Source organism: Mobula birostris, chromosome 4 (genome assembly GCF_030028105.1).
Source record: "Mobula birostris isolate sMobBir1 chromosome 4, sMobBir1.hap1, whole genome shotgun sequence".
NCBI lineage: Eukaryota > Metazoa > Chordata > Chondrichthyes > Myliobatiformes > Myliobatidae > Mobula > Mobula birostris.
Window position 1 is genome coordinate 201,420,372 of NC_092373.1, and position 18,063 is coordinate 201,438,434.

Below are 18,063 nucleotides of genomic sequence, written 5' to 3' on the forward strand. Positions count from 1 at the left end.
CTGGTGTTCTCAGTATTATTTATTTACTATTTATTATTATTATCGTTTATTTTGTATTGCAGCTCGTCTTCTTTTGCACATTGGTTGTGTCAGTCATTGTTTTTCACCGATTCGGTTGTATGTGGAACAGGCTCTTCTGACCCAATGAGCCACATCACCTAGCAACCAACCTATTTCTGTTTAAACTGAGATACAGCCCGGAATAGGCCCTTGCGGCCCTTCAGGCTGCACTGCTCAGCAACCCCTGATTTAATCCTAGACTAACCATGGGCCAATTTCCCAATGACCAATTAACCTATCAATCGGTAGGTCTTTGCTGAGAGGAAACCCCAGCACCCGGAGGAAACCCACGCGGTCACAGGGAAAACGTACAAACTCCTGACAGACAGCCGCAGGAATTGAACCCGAGTCACTGTTACTGTGAAGCATTGTGATAACTATTAGCTACCACGCCACTACAACCCTAGCCAGGTCACAGGATAATTTACAATGACCATTGAACGACTAACTGGTACATCTTTGGACAGTGGTGGAAACCAGAGCACCCGGAGGAAACCTATGCTCTCACGGGAAGGACATACAAAATTCCTACAGACAGCATTGGAACTGAACTCTGAATTCTGACACCCCAAACTGTAATCGTGTCACACTATCCACTGTGAATGCCAGCAAGCTAATGAATCTCAGGGATGTATGTGGTGGCATTTGGGTACTTTGACAAATAAATTTACCTTGAACTATGAAGTAATCAGCAGAGTAGGCTGTGACTCAGCTCAAGTAAAATGCAATTAATTAAATCACACTTGATCGACGTGCACATAAACTGGAACATGATTCTGACTGGATCTCCATAGCCTTTGAGAAGAAACTAAACTGTGGACAGGAGGCCTCGACAACGGGTACTCAAAATTGCCCACTGTATCACCAGCGCCAGCCTACCCACCATCTAGGGCACATATACAGAAAGGTGCCAGGAAAAGGGCCAGTAACATCATGAAGGATTCTGCCCAGCCTGATCATGGACTACTTGTCCCAATCCCTGGCAGGAGGCTGCGTAGCATTCACATCAGGATAACCAGACTCGAAAACAGGTACTTTCCCCAAGCAGCACACACAAAATGCTGGAGGAACTCAGCAGGCCAGGCAGCATCTATGGAAAAAAGTACAGTCCATGTTTCGGCCTGAAACTGTACTTTTTTTTCCCCATAGATGCTGCCTGACCTGCTGAGTTCCTCCAGCATTTTGTGTGTGCTGCTCTGGATTTCCAGCATCTGCACACTTTCTCCTGTTTGTGACTTTCCCCAGGCAGAAAGGCTGATCTACACCTCCATTGCTTGATTATTTCTCAACAGTCACCTTATGTGCAGCCTAGCATCACATTATGGACATACAATCAATGTATATCAGCAACACACACAAAATGCTGGAGGAAAAGTGTACAGTTGATGTTTCAAGCCGAGACCCTTCGGCAGGACTGCAGAGAAAAAGATGAGGAGTAGAGGTAAAAGGGGGAGGGGGAGGGGAGGAAGACACACAAGGTGGTGATATATAGTTAAATAGTGGAAAAAATAGAAATAAAAAAGTATAAGGTAGTGTTCATGGTTTCATTGTCCATTCAGAAATCGGATGCTAGAGGGGAGGATGCTGTTCCTGAATCATTGAGTGTGTGCCTTCAGGCTCCTGTACCTCCTTCCTGATGATAGTAATGAGAAGAGAACATGCCCTGAGTAATGGGGGTCCTTAATGATGGACGCCACCTTTCTGAGGCACCGCTCCTTGAAGACATCCTGAATACTACAGAGGTGAGTACCCATGATGGAGCTTACAACCCTCTGCAGCTTACTTTGGTCTTGTGCAGTAGCCTCATCCACCACCCTCTGCTTACCAGACAGTGATGCAGCCAGTTACAATGCTCTCCATGGCACATCTGTAGAAATTTAAGAGTGTTTCAGGTGACACACCAAATCTCCTCAAACTCCTAATGAGATATAGCCACAGTCATGTATTCTTTGTAGCTGCATCGATACGTTGGGTCCAGGTTAGGTCGTCAGAGAGATATCGAAACAAAAATGGAGCTACTTGTGACACCGAGAGGCTTAGTTAGTACTCACAGGAGACAGCCATGAATATCAAACACTTCCTTTGCAGGCTACGAGTGCCAACTCTGGTGACGTTAGCAGGGAAATAGTGGTAAAGTAAATAGGACATTGTGTCAGTTTGAAAAGTATATTGTTTCTCTCTCTCTGCCCCGAAACATTCTTCAATAATTGTCCTCTGATTACAACAGATAGTCTTCTGTATGTCGACTAATGACTGAAGAGAGGCCCATACTTTATAAGAACAATAAACTCTTTACAAACACTTCCTACAAACCATACATTAAAAATCATTCAGCAGCTCAGGCAACATCCTTGCAAATTTATTTATGAGGTACAGCGCAAAATAGGCCTTTCCAGCCCTTTGAGCTGCGCTGCCTAGCAAATCGCCCAATTTAATCATAGGACAATTTACAATGACCAACTAACCTACCAACCAGTACGTCTTTGCACTGTGGGACAAAATCGGAGTACCTGGAGGAAACCCATACAGTCTTGGGGCGAATGTACAGACTCTCTACAGCCAGCAGCAGGAATTGAAGCCGTGTCACGTTCTCTGTAAAATGTTGTGCTAACCACTATGCTACCGCGCCACAATGAATAAGCAGGCAACATTTCAGGCCATATTCAGGAACGTATTCTCAAACCGAAACACTGACTGTTTACTCCTTTCCATTGCTGCTGCCTGACCTGCTGAGTCCTCCGGCATTTTGTGTGTTTTGCTTTGGGTTTCTAGCATCTGCAGACTTCCTCATGTTTATTAAAATCATTCCTTTAATTCACATTCCTATATCAAAGAATGATCAGAATTTATCTTTCAGACAATACCGACAAGGCAAAATTTAAATTCAAGTTTAAGTTCATGCTCATTGTCATTGAATTATATACATGTATACCAAACGAAACAATGCTCCCCTGGACCAAGGTGCACAAATCAGTACATATAACACCACCATTGTCTGTGAGGGGTTTGTACATTCTCCCTGTGACGGCTTGGGTTTCCTCCAGGTGCTCCGGTTTCCTCCCACAGTCCAAAGAGGTACTGTTTGGTAGGTTAACTAGTCACTGTAAATCGTCCTGTGATTAGGCTAGGGTTAAATCTGGGTTCTGCAGCATTTGCGTCAACAACCAACACAACCCATGGATGTGCTGGGGGGGAGCCCACAAGTGTCGCCACACATTCCGGCACCAACACAGCCAAAATGCTCAAAGTTCAAAGTCAACTTACTCAAAGTCACCATATACTATCGGGAGATTCCTTTTCTTACAGGCATTCACAATAGAGTCAAGAAATACATCAGGGTCAATGAAGAACTACACACAGACACACACACACAAATACTGACAAACAACCAATGCGCAAAAGGCAAACTGCGAAAATACAAAAAAACAAGAGTTGGAAAACTCTAGTAATTTGCTTCAAAAATGAATGCTAATGGTAAAAATTTTCAATGTTGCAGTATAGAATCAGAATTAGGTTTGATACCATTGAACTTATGTCATGAAATTTGTTATGTGGAAGCAGTACTTTGCAATGCATAATTATAAAAACTGTAAATTACAATAATTATGTATATTAAAAAGTTTAAAAAGATGACTTTGCTTGATTTTATCTCCAGAATTTAAAGATCAAGATTATTGTCCATAAGATAAAGGAGCAGAATTAGGCCATCTGGCCCATCGAGTCTGCTCCACCATTTAACCATGGCTGATTCTTTTTTTTTAACCTCCTCAACCCCAGTTCCCGGCCTTCTCTCCGTAACCTTTGATGCCATGTCCAATCAAGAACCTATCAATCTCTGCCTTAAATACACCTACAACCTGGCCTCCACAGCTGTACGTGGCAACAAATTCCACTAATTCACCACCCTTTGGCTAAAGAAATTTTTCCATATCTCTGTTTTAAAAGGGCACCCCTCTATCCCGAGGCTGTGCTCTCTTGTCCTAGACTCCCCCACCATGGGAAACATCCTTTCCACATCTACTCTGTCTAGGCCTTTCAACATTTGAAAGGTTTCAATGAGATCCCTCCTCGTCCTTCTGAATTCTAGTGAGTACAGGCCCAGAGCCATCAAATGTTCCTCGTATGATAACCCTTTCATTCCTGGAATCATCTTTCTGAACCTCCTCTGAACCCTCTCCAATACTAGCGCATCTTTCTAAGATGAGGGGCCCAAGACTGTTCACAATACTCAGGGTGAGGCCTCACCAGTGCCTTATAAAGCCTCAGCATCACATCCCTGCTCTTGTATGCTAACATGGCATTTGCCTTCCTCACTACCGACTCGACCGTCATTCAACCACGCACATGAATACAGCCAAATGAAACATCGTTCCTCTGGTGCCAAAGTGCAAAGCACAGACCCGACAGCACACCGCACGTACAGCAAATGTTGTTATGATAGCAGGAAATATACAATCACAAAAAATATTATAGCCCAAGTCCCTGAGTGTCATGGCCCATAGGTTGATGATGCAGTATTCTGAAAGAACAGCTGTACCAAAAGGATATTAAATAAAAATGCAAATCAATAACAGGAGTCACACAATTCACTGGAACAAAGCTCCACACTATAAATCATGAAATCACTCCTGCTTGGAGTTTATTTTTCTTCAAACATCCTTTATAAATTGAATAAAACAAACTTCGCCAGTGATACCTGTAGTAGCCATATACCTATTTTCTATGTCCGTAATGTATTTTATATTGTCTGCTTATTATGGGTAATTTGTCACCTGGGTTGGGGCATAGCAGAGCAAATCAGCATAGTAACATATTTATGTTCAGTTTAGTCTAGTCAGAGCCAGGGTTAAGCCAGGGATGTTTTTTTTTATGTTGGCTGCTTATCGCTAACTTTGCTGATCAATCACAAATTAAACTGCTAATTTCTCTATTACACTAAGATCACTTAAATATGCTAATTTACACCATTTATCTCTTTATATCACTAGTTTTAGTTTTGGTAGTTGTTTTTTTTAAATATCGCTACAAGGTTGTCTGTCTGTGCTGGCAATGCATAATTATAAAAACTGTAAATTACAATAATTTCAGCTCTAGCAGTCTAAAACGGGAATATATGGAGATTTCCATGAGAGCTGCTTGCGCAAGTCGCCTTCTTAATGTCGCCAACACACCTACTAGCTTCCAGCTTCTCACTTCATCTCCCCCACCCACCTGGTCTCACTACCACCTGCCAGCTTGTACTCTTTCCCCTCCCTCCACCTTCCTTTTCTGGGTTCATTTCACCCCGCCCCCAACTTCCTTCCCAGTCCTGGTGAAACGTGTTGGCTCGAAACGTCAACTGTTTATTCCCCTCCATAGACGCTGCCTCACCTGCTGAGGTACTCCATAATCTAGTGTGTGCGGCTGGATAGATTAGAGTCTTTTAAGAGACGTTTAGATAGGCAAATGAATGTGAGGAAAATGGAAGGATGTGGACATTGTGTCGGCATAAGGGATTAATTTGGCCATTTGATTACTAATTTAATTGGTTCAGCACAACATTGAGGACTGAAGGGCCTGTTCCTGTTCTGTACTGTTCCATGTCCTTGTTGGTAGAAGTAACAGGTAAGGTTGTGGTCAGTAATATAATTCATTAGATAACTGAAAGAAATTTTTCCTTCCCCACACCATCTGTGGAATCGTATCTATCCTATAAACATCAATACTCACGACCGTCGACAGATGTGCAGTAGGGAGCACCCTGACAAGCTGCATCACTGCACGGTACAGAAACTGTACTGCGACGGACGGCAAGTCTCTACGGCGGGTAGTCAAAACTGCCCAATGCATCACCAGCACCAGCCTACACACCATCAAGGACATATATACAGAAAGGTGCCAGGAAAAGGCCCATAATATCATGAGACATCTCACCCACCCTGCTCGTGGACTGTTTGTCCCACTCCTGGGGGGGGGGGGGGGGGGGGTGACACAGCATCCGCACCAGGACCACCAGACTCAAAAACAGTGACTTTCCCCAAGCAGTGAGGCTGATCAACACCTCCGCCCACTGACCCACCCCTCCATACCCCCAACCACCACTACTTTATCATTTCCCGTCAGAGTCACCTTATGTACAGACACTCCTGTGCCTAGTGTCAATTTATGTGTTTTTTTTTGCTGCATCATATCCAGAGTAACGAATATTTTGTTCTCCTTCACACATGTGCACTGGGAATGACATTAAGCAGTTCTGAATCTTGAATCTTAAGAGGGATGCTAATCACTCCTGTGCCTGTGCTGGATCTCCACAACAGCTGTGCAATTGGTTCCACACCCGGCTCCATTTCTCCAGCTCGGCAAATTCCTCTTTAAGTATATATCAGATTCACTATGCTCCCTGGTGGATCTAGATAATGCCATACCCATATTTGAAAGGAGTGGAACTGTAACACTATATTCCACATTGTTATCACTTTCCTCTGTAAACTACCTCAACATATCTCAATGTTTTAAAATGATTTGCGTGGAAGGCAGGCAAAACAAACTTTTTCCACTATACTCGATAATCAGACCGTTAGACATAGGAGCAGAATGAGGCCACTCAGCCCATCGAGTCTGCTGCACCATTTGACACGGCTGATTTATTTTCCCTGTCAACCCCATTCTGCTGCCTTCTCCCCGTAACCTTTGAAACCCTGACTAATCACGGATCTATCAACCTCCGCTTTAAATATACCCAACAACTTTGCTCCACAGCCGTCTGTGGCAAAGAATTTCACAGATTCACCACCCACTGGCCAAAGTAGTCTGTTCTAAAGGGATGTCCCTGTACTCTGAGGCTGGGCCCTCCATCTCTAGACTATCTCAATATTACAGATCTCCTCTCCACTTCACTCTGTCCAGGGTTCCCAACCCATGGAGCCTCACCATTAAGTGAGGGGTCTGTGGATCCCAGGCTGGGAACACCTGATCTAAGCCTCTCAATATGCAATAAGTTTCAATGAGACTCCCCCACACCCCCCACCATTCTTTTAAACTCCAGCAAGTACAGGGCCCAGAGCCATCAACGCTCCTCATACATTAACCCTTTCATTCCCTATGTGACAATGATAAACAATTAGCAAAGGATTCTGCCTGAGCAGCCTCCAACCTGGCATTTTCTGACTTCTGGTAACTATGCCCCCCTCTCTTTCTTTTCTCTCTCCTCTTGGTCCCCATTACTCTCTCCTACCCCACACTGATGGAGATAGACGTGAGAAGCAGAGGAACATCTGGAGAAATTTCTGAAACGCCCGGTTCGCTGCCGCTGCTACTGCGCGATCGAGAATATAAGGAGGGAAGGCCCCAAAATCCCCGGCTTTGCCTGCTGCCGGCGACCGAGGCTGAGGTCGAAGCGTTCGGCAGAAATGGTGCTCGGTGTCAGAGGCTCGAAGCTTTCGGATGACTCAGAGTTGGACTGTGGTCGGGCATGGCAGGGAGTTTTCTTCCTTCTCCCATCTGCGTGAGATGTGGGACTTTTGAGAGACTTTGAACTTTTTTTTACTGTGCCCATGGCCTGTTCTTCATCAAGTTATGGTATTGTTGCACTGTTGCAACTATATGTTATAATTCTGTGGTTTTTGTTAGTTTTTTAGTCCTGGTCTGTCCTGTGTTTCTGTGATATCACACTGGAGGAAAATTGTATCATTTCTTAATGCATGCATTACTAAATGACAATAAAAGAGGACTGCGTGTCCTCACAATCTAACTCTCCATCTGACCCTCACACACACACATTCTCCTCAACAGTCCCCCTCCCCACTTCTCTGCCTTTATTCCACGTTCCACTTTCTTCCTTTATCAGATTCCAATATCTTCTGCCTTTTGTCACTACATCACCTCCCATTTTTGACATCACCCCTCCCACATCTTCCTATTGCGCCCCGCCCCCCCATTTTCACCTGGAGGCATCTATCAAGTTTATTGTTACCTGACTGTACATACATATAACCAAATGAAGCATTCCTCCAGACCATGGTGCATCCACAATACATGTATCACACACAGCACATAAAACAAAATATTCCTGCAAATACGGCACATTTTACATGTCTTAGGCACACGTAATAAAAAAATTCTGTAAAGCCAAGATGCTTTCAAAAACTTAGAAATGTTTCATTTCATTATGCCAAAAAAATTACAATAAAGAGCAGTAAACAGTAAAACAAAAGCTAAATCAAATCAATATTTGGGGTGGCCACCCTTTCCCTTTAAAACTGCACCAATTCTCTTAGGTGCACTGTCGTGCAGTTTTATAAGAAAATCATCTGGGGGGTGGGGTTTGTTTCAAGCATTTTGGAGAACTTGCCACAGTTCTCCAGTCTTTGGCTGTCTCGCTTGCTTCTGTCTCTCCAGGTAATCCCGGACAGCCTCGGTGATGTTGAGATCAGGGCTCTGGGGAGGCTATGCCATCTGAAACCACATAAGACAGGGGTTCCCAACCTTTTTTTTTAATCCCTACCATTAACCGAGTGGTCTGAGTCGTGGTTGGGAATCGTGATATAAAAAACTCTAGGGGGCCCTAGACTTTTGCACAGTACTGTTAAATTAACCAAATATAATTCAAAATGCGTGCAGAAGGTGAACAGTAAACAGCTCGCTGCCCTAGTGAGGAGACTTTGATGTTGGCAGGGTATTCATTAGTCTCAGAGTCTGAGGGAAGAAGCTGTTACCCAGTCTGACAGTCCTAGTCCTGATGCTCCTGTACCTCCTTCCTGAGAGTAGTGGGTCAGAGAGATTGTGGGATGGGTGGTAGGGATCCTCAACCACCAGCTCCAGCTCCACCCCTTTCCTCCAACTTTTTGCACCGGCTAGCTTCTTTCTTCTTTCCCAGTCTACATGAAGGGCCCTGACCCGAAGCGCAGACTGTCCATTTACCCCCATGGATGCTGCCCGACCCACCAAGTTCCTCCAACACTCTGTATTGCTTCAGATTCCAGCTTCCGCTCTCTCTCTCTCGTTTGCACCAAATGGTTCTTCCTGGGATGCTAGCCAATACTTTTTGTCAATCAATATCAGAAAGCAAATTACACGGTCATTATCACACCATTGATGTGGAAACCCTGATGTGTTTTTCATAATGCCTGTCATAATCACTATATCACACTGAGTACATATACTTCCAACAGGTACACCTGCTCATTAGTGCAAATATGTAATCAGGCTGCAACTCAATGCACTAAAGCATGCAGCCACAGTCAGGAGGTTCAGTTGTTGTTCAGACCAAACAGCAGAATGAGGAACGAATGTGACCCGAGTGACTTTGACCGTGAAATGATTGTTGGTGTCAGACAGGGTGGTTTGAGTATCTCAGAATCTACCTATCTCTTGGGAATTTTCATGCACAATAGTCTCAAGAGTTTACAGAGACTGGTGCAAAAAAAAACAAACAAAAAATCCAGCCAGTAGCTCTTCTGTGCGTGAAAACACCTTGTTAATGAGAGGTCAGAGGAGAATGGCCAGACTGGTTCTAACCGATAGGAAGGAGACGTTAACTCAAATTACAGTGATGTGCAGAAGAGCAGGCTGAATCTTCAAGAGGGTGGGCTAGAGCAGCAAAAAGACCATGAACATACATTCAATAGGTACTTTATTAGGCACAGGCTGTGCATTAAATTGGCCACTGAATGTACTTATTGAACTGCAGAGCACATTCGGATGTGAAAAATCACTTAATAAAATGTTTTTGTCATTTTGTTTCAAAGGTAGTTAAACACGTTAGATCTTCATTCATGATTGCTACAACTTCTGTGTAAAATTAATCTATTAAATTCACTTCAATACCAGGTATTTCTTTCGTTTTGGCATCCAGCTCTGCTGATAAAACTGAATCAACACCAGGCTTATTATCACTGACATCTGTCGTGAAATTTAACACACAAGAGATTCTGCAGATGCTGTAATCCAGAGGAACACACACACACTCGCTGGAAAAGCTCAGCAGGTCGGGCAGCGGCCATGGAGAGGAATAAAGAGTCAACGTTTTGGGCAGCATCATACCTATCGATGCTGCCCGACCTGCTGAGCACCCCCAGCATTTTGTGCGCGTTGCCGTGAAATCTGTTGTTTTGCGGTGGCAGTTCAGTACAATTTTAAATTTCTCTGGGGTGTTCCGATGCCCGGGATGGTGGCAGAGAGAGGCTTTTAAGAGATGTTTATGGATGCAAGGAAAATGGAGGGATATGGACATGGTGCAGGTAGGAGGGATTAATGTTCGGGTGCTTTTTGATTGTTGAGATGGTTCGGCACAACATTGTGGGCCGAGTGGCCTATACTGTACTGTTCTATGTTACAAGAAACAGAAATATATAATGCAAAAAAGGAGTAAAATAGCGAGGTGGTGTTCAAGGTCAGTTAGGGACCAATGGTCCTGTGGGTGAAAAAGACATTTATGTTTCAATAATAATCTTAAATTGAAGACTAGGAATAAATTACTGGAGAACAAACATCGTAATTCCACACCCAGCCCGAACTCTGCCGAACTTCCGGTAGTGTTTTCATATTTAGACACTGAGCAAGCTGCCTGCGAAGGTATAGCAGGTGTCACAGAGACAGTGGGGTGTGTGTTTCGGAGGTCTCACAATCGGCGTTGATCCAACTCGGAACGACGGCCACAACTAATTCCACCAAATTCAGCACGTTTCCCGTGCTCCCCACATGCTCCTACATTTAAAAAGTAACAAATCCGCGGTGTTTTACTCCGAAAATCGCTACAAGTCACGCCGAGGTCGTGCACAAGCAGTTTCCTTTGTGATCCGAGAATCGCGCTGATTATTTCACCCTCGTAAACAACGCATGGCGAAGCCACTGTCGCCTCTCGACCAGCTCACGTACATGTCAATGACTTGGATTAATACCAGTAGGAAATATCGATAAAAATGAAATAAAATAAAGCAGACACCAACACCTACCACTGTAAGAGATGGTCTTCCTGGGAAGTGATTCCTTAGCCAAGCCCAAAACATAGACACTGATAGGACAGAAAATCGCAACGTAAACAGCCACAGCCGCGGATCCCCCCTTCATCGTGTCTTAAGATGTCTGAGAACAAAAATATTTCCAATTCTTTTTCTCTCCCAGTTATCTTCTTGCTTCTAATACCATCGGGCGGAGAAGAACATAAGTACAAACGCCACGACCAGGTGTTTGAAATAAACGTCAACACTCCTTCCCCTAATTTTTTTTTTAAAAGCAACTTTTTGTAATCCAACACGGTTTTAAAGTTGGTCTGTAGTTCAGCCTCGAATCCTCTGGAGTTACGAAAAGTTTGCTTGCTTAAAAAAACTGCGCTCGATGTCGACAGTCAGACATATTACGCAGTTGCCTTCTTGTTCCTGCATGCAGCATGACAACAGCGCCAGGTAGCGAAAGACACTCCAATCGAATGGGCGGGCCAGATTTGAATCGCAGCTTTTTTTTAAAGAACCTAGCGAAACTCCACCTTCTCAGCTGTTCCCAACGGAAAGAACATCAGCGATCCCCTTCTAAACTGGAAATAATTTTTATTCGTGTGGCATTTAGTACTAAACTTGCAACATTCGAGTCAGCCGTGCTGCCTCAATTGATGCAGTTTCTTTCTTCATCATTTTTACTTTTGTAATTTTTTTTCAAATGCCTCAAATATATATGCATATAACAATGAGATCAAACCCAATGAGGCGCTTCTTCAGAGAGAGAGAAAAAAAACCTTCCATTGGGATCCCGCTCAACAAGCAACAATTTAAAATGCCGGTGAATCTGTTGCGGGGTTTTCAAGTTGATGGAGGGGGTGGGGGAGAGAAGTTTCACTCAGACGCGATCTGTGCAAGGTTGCATGCAATGCAGGAGAAGGAAATCGGGTGATTAAAGATTAAAATGTTCAGATTTTAAAAGCCTATTGGACTTTGTTGTTACTTTAAAAAGTACGGAGAATAAAGCGAGCAAATCCGGATGACGGATGGGGCGGGTATCGGGATCACATGATGACCTCTAAATCCTGGAGCAGGCGAAACGCCGGTAATTACTTTGACTATAAAACGCAGGAGCAGAATTTGACCTTCCACAGATGCTGCTTGAACCGCCGAGTTTTTTCCGGAAGTCTGTTTTCAATCCCTGTCGGCACGGTAAGAGTGGTCAGTGTCGTGTTAGGTGGACGTTCATTTCCTTTTCGCCAGCCCTTTGATGCCAGAACATTTTAAATACTGAATCTTCGGCAAGGCATTACCCGGCGGGTGACAGCGAATAGCTGGCCACTTCTGTCTCCTCACGCAAGAGGGGTACGAAGATGTACGTTAACGGTATTTTTCAGCTCTGCATAGTATATAGGTCACCCAGCGTGTCGAAAAGCCGCCTACTGTTTACCTGAGCTGGCATGAAAAATGTATGAGGGAAATGTAAGGATAGCAATTTCCCTTACACTATTTACAGAAGATATCGGTGAAAACTCAGCAGATCCGGCAGTATTTGTGGAAAAGAGTTACATTACAGATCATCGGCTTCATTTTCCACAGGATCTGCCTGGAGTTAGATTTCCCGCACTTGCTGGTCTTGCTGCAGACTTTTCCATCGCGGGCAAAGCCCTCCCCATATGTAATTGATCACATCTGCAAGGACCGCTGCCACAAGAAAGCAGCATCCACCATCAAAGACCCCCACCATCCAGGCCATGTGCTCTTCCCGCTGCTGCCATCGGGAAGGAGGTACAGGAGCCTTAGGTCCCAGGTTCAGGAACAGTTATTACCCTACAACCATCAGCCTCCTGAACTAGCGTGGATAACTTTATTCACCTCAACACTGAACTGATTCCACAACCTATGGACTCGCTTTCAAAGACCCTACAACTCAGGTTCTCAGTGTTATTTACCTATTTCAAGTTCACATTTAATTTTCATTTAACCAAACACATGAATACAGCCAAACAAAATCGGTTCCTCTGGGGCCAAGGTGCCAACTACAGTACTGACAGTCATGCACAGCACATATAATTATGATAGCAGAAAACACAGTTACAGAAAATATATAAAATTAATATAGCTCAATTCCCTGAGGGTCATGACCTGTTAATTGATGATGCATAGATGTTGTCCTGGAGTCATGTTTCTTCAGAACAAGCATGCAGCAGTTCCTCATCTCGCACATGACTGCTGCAGATGAGTGCATTTGAGCTTGTCTCTCATCGAGTGAACACCAGAGGGCAGCACCAACAGGAAAGGGACAGCCCCCCCCCCCCCCCCCCAAACCAGTACAGAATCCAGCAGCATAGCCAGCTCTGGTGTCACCTTCCTCGGCAGCAGCCACAGGCAATCCTGAGGCACGAATGAGGGCCTGGTCCACACTACAACTGAGGCCACTCAGCTCCCCCGATGCCAGTCTCGCCAATGAATCAGTGGATCAGACTTGCAGTTTTCTACATAACCAATGTCCACCAGGGTCTTGCGATCATAACAAAAGCCTCTGAGATAATATTATTACCTTGGATTTTTAGTAATTTTACAGTTTGACTTTTTTTGCATATTGTTTGTCTTTGAGTGTAGTTTTTCATTGATTCTATTGTATTTCTTTCTACCTGCTGTAAATACCTGCAAGAAAATTAATCTCAAAGTAGTATATGGTGGCATATGGGTAAATTGATGGTAAATTTACTTAGATCTTTATATTTTATTTTAATTTGCATTTATCCACCCTTAATTTAAACCAAGCAGTCGGAAGCCACATACTCAGTGGAAGGGACAAGAGGGATGACAAATCAAGTTCCGTTTGTGTGGCAAAAAGGGAACCCAAGGTAAGACTTTCTAAGCTACGTCATAGAGGAACATTAATAGAAGAATATTCTGTTAACAGTTAGTTTAAAAACCACAGTGAGCTTGAGGAATTGTGCTGCAGAAAGAACATCATTTGTGATTTGGCTTGATTTTGGAGGTGGAAACCCAACTAGAGGAACTGAAACGTTCAGTGGTCTGGATGTCGAATTAGAATCCCGTTGATCATACAGTCAGAACACTGAAGAGGAGGGAGAAATGGACTAGAAGTTTGGAGTTACAAGTTCAAAAATTCAACATAAATTTATTATCAAAGTACATATGCAGTATATGTCACTATATACAACCCCAAGATTCATTTTCTTGTGAGAATTCATAGTAAATACAAAGAAACACAATAGAATTAATGAAAAATTACGCACAAAGACTGACAAGCAACCAATCTGCAAAAGAATACAAACTGTGCAAATACAAATAAATCATATAATAATGGTAGTAAATAAATTATACTGAGAACATGAGTTGTAGAGTCCTTGGAAGTATGTCCATAGGCTGTGGAATCAGTTCAGGATTGAGGTGAGTGAAGTTATCTACGCTGGTTCAGGAGCCTGATGTTTGAAGGGTACTTACTATTCCTGAACCTGGTGGTGTGGGACCTAAGGCTCCTGTACCTCCTTCCCAATGGTAGCAGCAAGAAGTGAGCATAGCCTGGATGTTTTGACCGATCTTTTCCACAGATACTGCCCGACCTGCTGAGTTCCTCCAGTGTGTTGTGAGTGTAGCGTAGCCTGGATGTTTGGGGTCCTTGATGATGGAAGCTACATTCTTGTGGCAGCATCCACGTAGATGTGCTCAATGGTGGGGGAGGGAGGTTTAACCTGTGATGGACTGGGCTGTATCCACTACTTGTACGTTTTTCTGATCATAGGCATTGAAGTTTCCATACCAGGCCGCGATGCAAGGATACTCTCCACTGTGTGTCTATGGAAGTTGGACAGTTTATAACACTGGACAACAATGATTTTGCTTCCTGAACACTTTTGGGTGTATCTTTTGGATTTTAGGCCTCTGATCACGAAAATCACCATGAGATTTCCCTATCACACACCTTTTTTTGAAATCATATTTGTTACTTCAATTCATAATTCAAGCCAATAACTAATGCCAAGATTAAGGAAGGCATTTTTGTTAGTCTACAAATCAAACTGGTCATCAATGAAAGGCAATTTAAAGAGCTTCTAGTGGGACTGGAGAAAATCGCATGGAAGGCATTCAAGGATGTTGTTGAAATTTTCTTGGCAACTACAGAGCACCAAACTACGTGCAGCTAGTTGACAACATGCTTCAAGCATACAAAACCATGATCTGCAACATGTCACCGAAGATTCATTTTCTGCATTCCCATTTAGACTTCCTCCCTGCAAATCTTGGCACTGTCAGTGACGAGCATGGTGAAAGGTTTCACCAGGACATTTTGAACTTTTTACTGTCGGATATTGAACTTTTTACTGTTGGACTTCGGCCACATTCCACCAAGATACAACACTGGGCGGCATGGGAGGTCGTTCCTGCCTGTGGCCATCGAACATGCAGCTCCTCCCGTGCAGGGTCAGACACCCTGAGCCAATAGACTGGTCCTGGACTTATTTTCCATCTGGCATAGTTTGCATTTTGTTGATTGATTGTTTGTGGTTTTTGTATTGCTATATTTATGCTCTATTCTTGGTTGGTGCGGCTGTAATGGAACCCAATTTCCCTCAGGATTAATAAAGTATATCTGTCTATTAGTCATGGAGAAACAGTATCAGGGCATCTGGAATCCATCAATGTTGGCTGATTATTGTTAGACACTTAAATGAGAAGCCTCAGGCACTATGTACAAATGAAAATTATCAACAAAACATTTTTAGTTTAGTTGAACTTTTGCAAGTAAATGCATTATATTAAATGAAAGTTCATTTCTTGTCTCTCCAAATTCCTACATAATACAAGTAGTCTGACATTATATTTGTGTTCAGCTTCAAATAGTCTTTCATAACCAGAAAAAAATTTCTGGGGAAACAAAACTTCTGAAAAAAAATTTGTTGTCCAGTGCAATTGTCATAGGTACCCAGATACAGCGAAAAGCTTTTGTGTGCCATCCAAACAGATCATTTCACACACATATACATCAAGGTAATAAAACTGAAAATAGAATGCAGAATAAAGTGTGACTGAGAAATTGCAGTGCAGGTAGACAAATGCCTGACAAAGCAACACACAAAAATTTCTGGAAGAAATCAACAGGTCAACCAGCATCCTTGGAGAAGAATAAAGAGGCAACATTTTGGGCCAAGGCCCTTTTTTTTTAGATTATGAGGATACTCGGTCCTCGTTTATTGTCATTTAGAAATGCATGCATTAAAAAATGATACAATGTTCCTCCGGAATGATATCACAAGAAATACAAGACAAACCAAGACTAAAACTGACAAAACCACATAATTATAACATATAGTTACAACAGTGCAATGCAATACCATAATTTGATAAAGAGCAGACCATGGGCACGGTAAAAAAAAAGTCTCAAAGTTCCGATAGCCTCATCATCTCACCTAGACAGTAGAAGGAAGAAATTCTCCCTGCCATGAACCTCCAAGCGCCGCAAACTTGCCGATGCTGCACCACGGAAGCACCCGACCACAGCGGACTCTGAGTCTGTCCGAAAACTTCGAGCCTCCAACTAGCCCTCCGACACCGAGCACCGAGTGCTTCGACTCCGCCCCAGCCACCAAGCAACAAGCAAAGCCGAGGACTCGGGGCCTTCCCCTCCGGAGATTCCGGATCACACAGTAGCAGCAGCAGCGAAGCAGGCATTTCAGAAGTTTCACCAGATGTTCCTCCGTGCTCTCGCATCTGTCTCCATCAAATCAGGATTGTGCACGGCACCCTACTTGAAAGATAACAGACATCACCACCGGAGTGGCCGTTGCGAGCTGCGTCGCGCCGTCATCTCCTCCTCCCAAGCAAGGGTTTCTGAGCTGCTGAGTTCATCCGCTGCTTAATGTTTCAAAGTTCAAAGTAAATTTATTGTCAAAGTACATTTATGTCACCATATACAATCCTGAGATTCATTTTGTGTGTGTTACTCTGGATTTCCAGTATCTGCATTACCTCTTTGGCAGAGCAAGCATTCATCTTTCCCTATACAAGCAATCCATTCAAGAGTCTAATAACCATAAGACAATAAGATATAGGAGCAAATTAGGCCATTTGGCCCATTGACTCTGCTCTAGCATTTCTTCATGACTGATCCATTTCCCTCTCTATCCCAATCAAGACTAATAACCACAGATTTGTATCTATCCTTGAGCCTGGTGTTACGGTGCTCTCAAGCTTTTGTGTCTTCAGCCTGATGCGAGTGGGTAGAAGAGATACTGACCAAGGTGGAGTGGACCTTGATTACTCTAGCTGCTTTTCCATATCAGCTTTATGTATAGACAGAGTCAACAGAGGCTGGTTTGAGGGAAAGACTGGCCAGCTTTAATAATTCTCTGCAATGTCTTGCAAGGATGAGTTTTCGAGGAAATTCAGCAACTGTAATAAAAACAAAATGATGTTGGAAATACAGAGGTTAGTCAGTTTTGATGGTGAGAGATATGGAGTTAATCTTTCAGCTCTGTTGATGGTGTTTTGAAAGGGGAAGTGCATGAAAAAGGAAAATTATCTGCAGTTTGGAGAATTGTGCGTTTAACCCATGTAAACTCAGAGGCCACTTTATTAGGTTTCTCCTGTATCTGATCAAGTGGTCACTGAGTGTATGTCCATGGTCTTCTGCTGCTGTAGCCCATCAACTTCAAGGTTCAACATGTTGTGTGTTCAAAGATACTCTTCTGCACGCTACTGTGTTTATTTGGGTTACTGTTACCTTCCTGTCAGCTTGAACAAATCTGGCCATTCTCCTCTAACGTCTCTCATTAAGAAGGTATGTTCATCCACAGAACTGCCACTCACTGGATGTTTTATATTTTTCACACCATTCTCTGTAAACTCTAGAGCAGAGGTTCCCAACCTGGGGTCCAAAGACCCCTCGCTTAATGGTATTGGTCCACAGCATAAAAAACGTTGGGAATCCCTGCTCTAGAGACTGTTGTGTGTGAAAATTCTGAGGGCAGCATTTCCTGAGATACTCAAATCACCCTGGCTGGCACCAACAATCATTCAATGGTCAAAGTCACATAGATCACATTTCTTCCCCATTCTGATG

General features: G+C 43.4%; 1 protein-coding gene across 1 annotated transcript in view; it reads right to left on the reverse strand.

Annotated features, from left to right (window-relative positions):
* The window catches only part of LOC140196872 (semaphorin-4F-like), a 164,883-nt gene extending 153,432 nt beyond the window's left edge, over positions 1–11,451 (reverse strand). The window contains exon 1 of the mRNA XM_072256766.1: positions 10,992–11,451. Within this exon, the coding sequence (XP_072112867.1) occupies positions 10,992–11,106 (115 nt within the window). The 5' untranslated portion in view covers positions 11,107–11,451. The remainder of the gene's footprint in view (positions 1–10,991) is intronic.
* Positions 11,452–18,063: the final 6,612 nt, after the last annotated feature.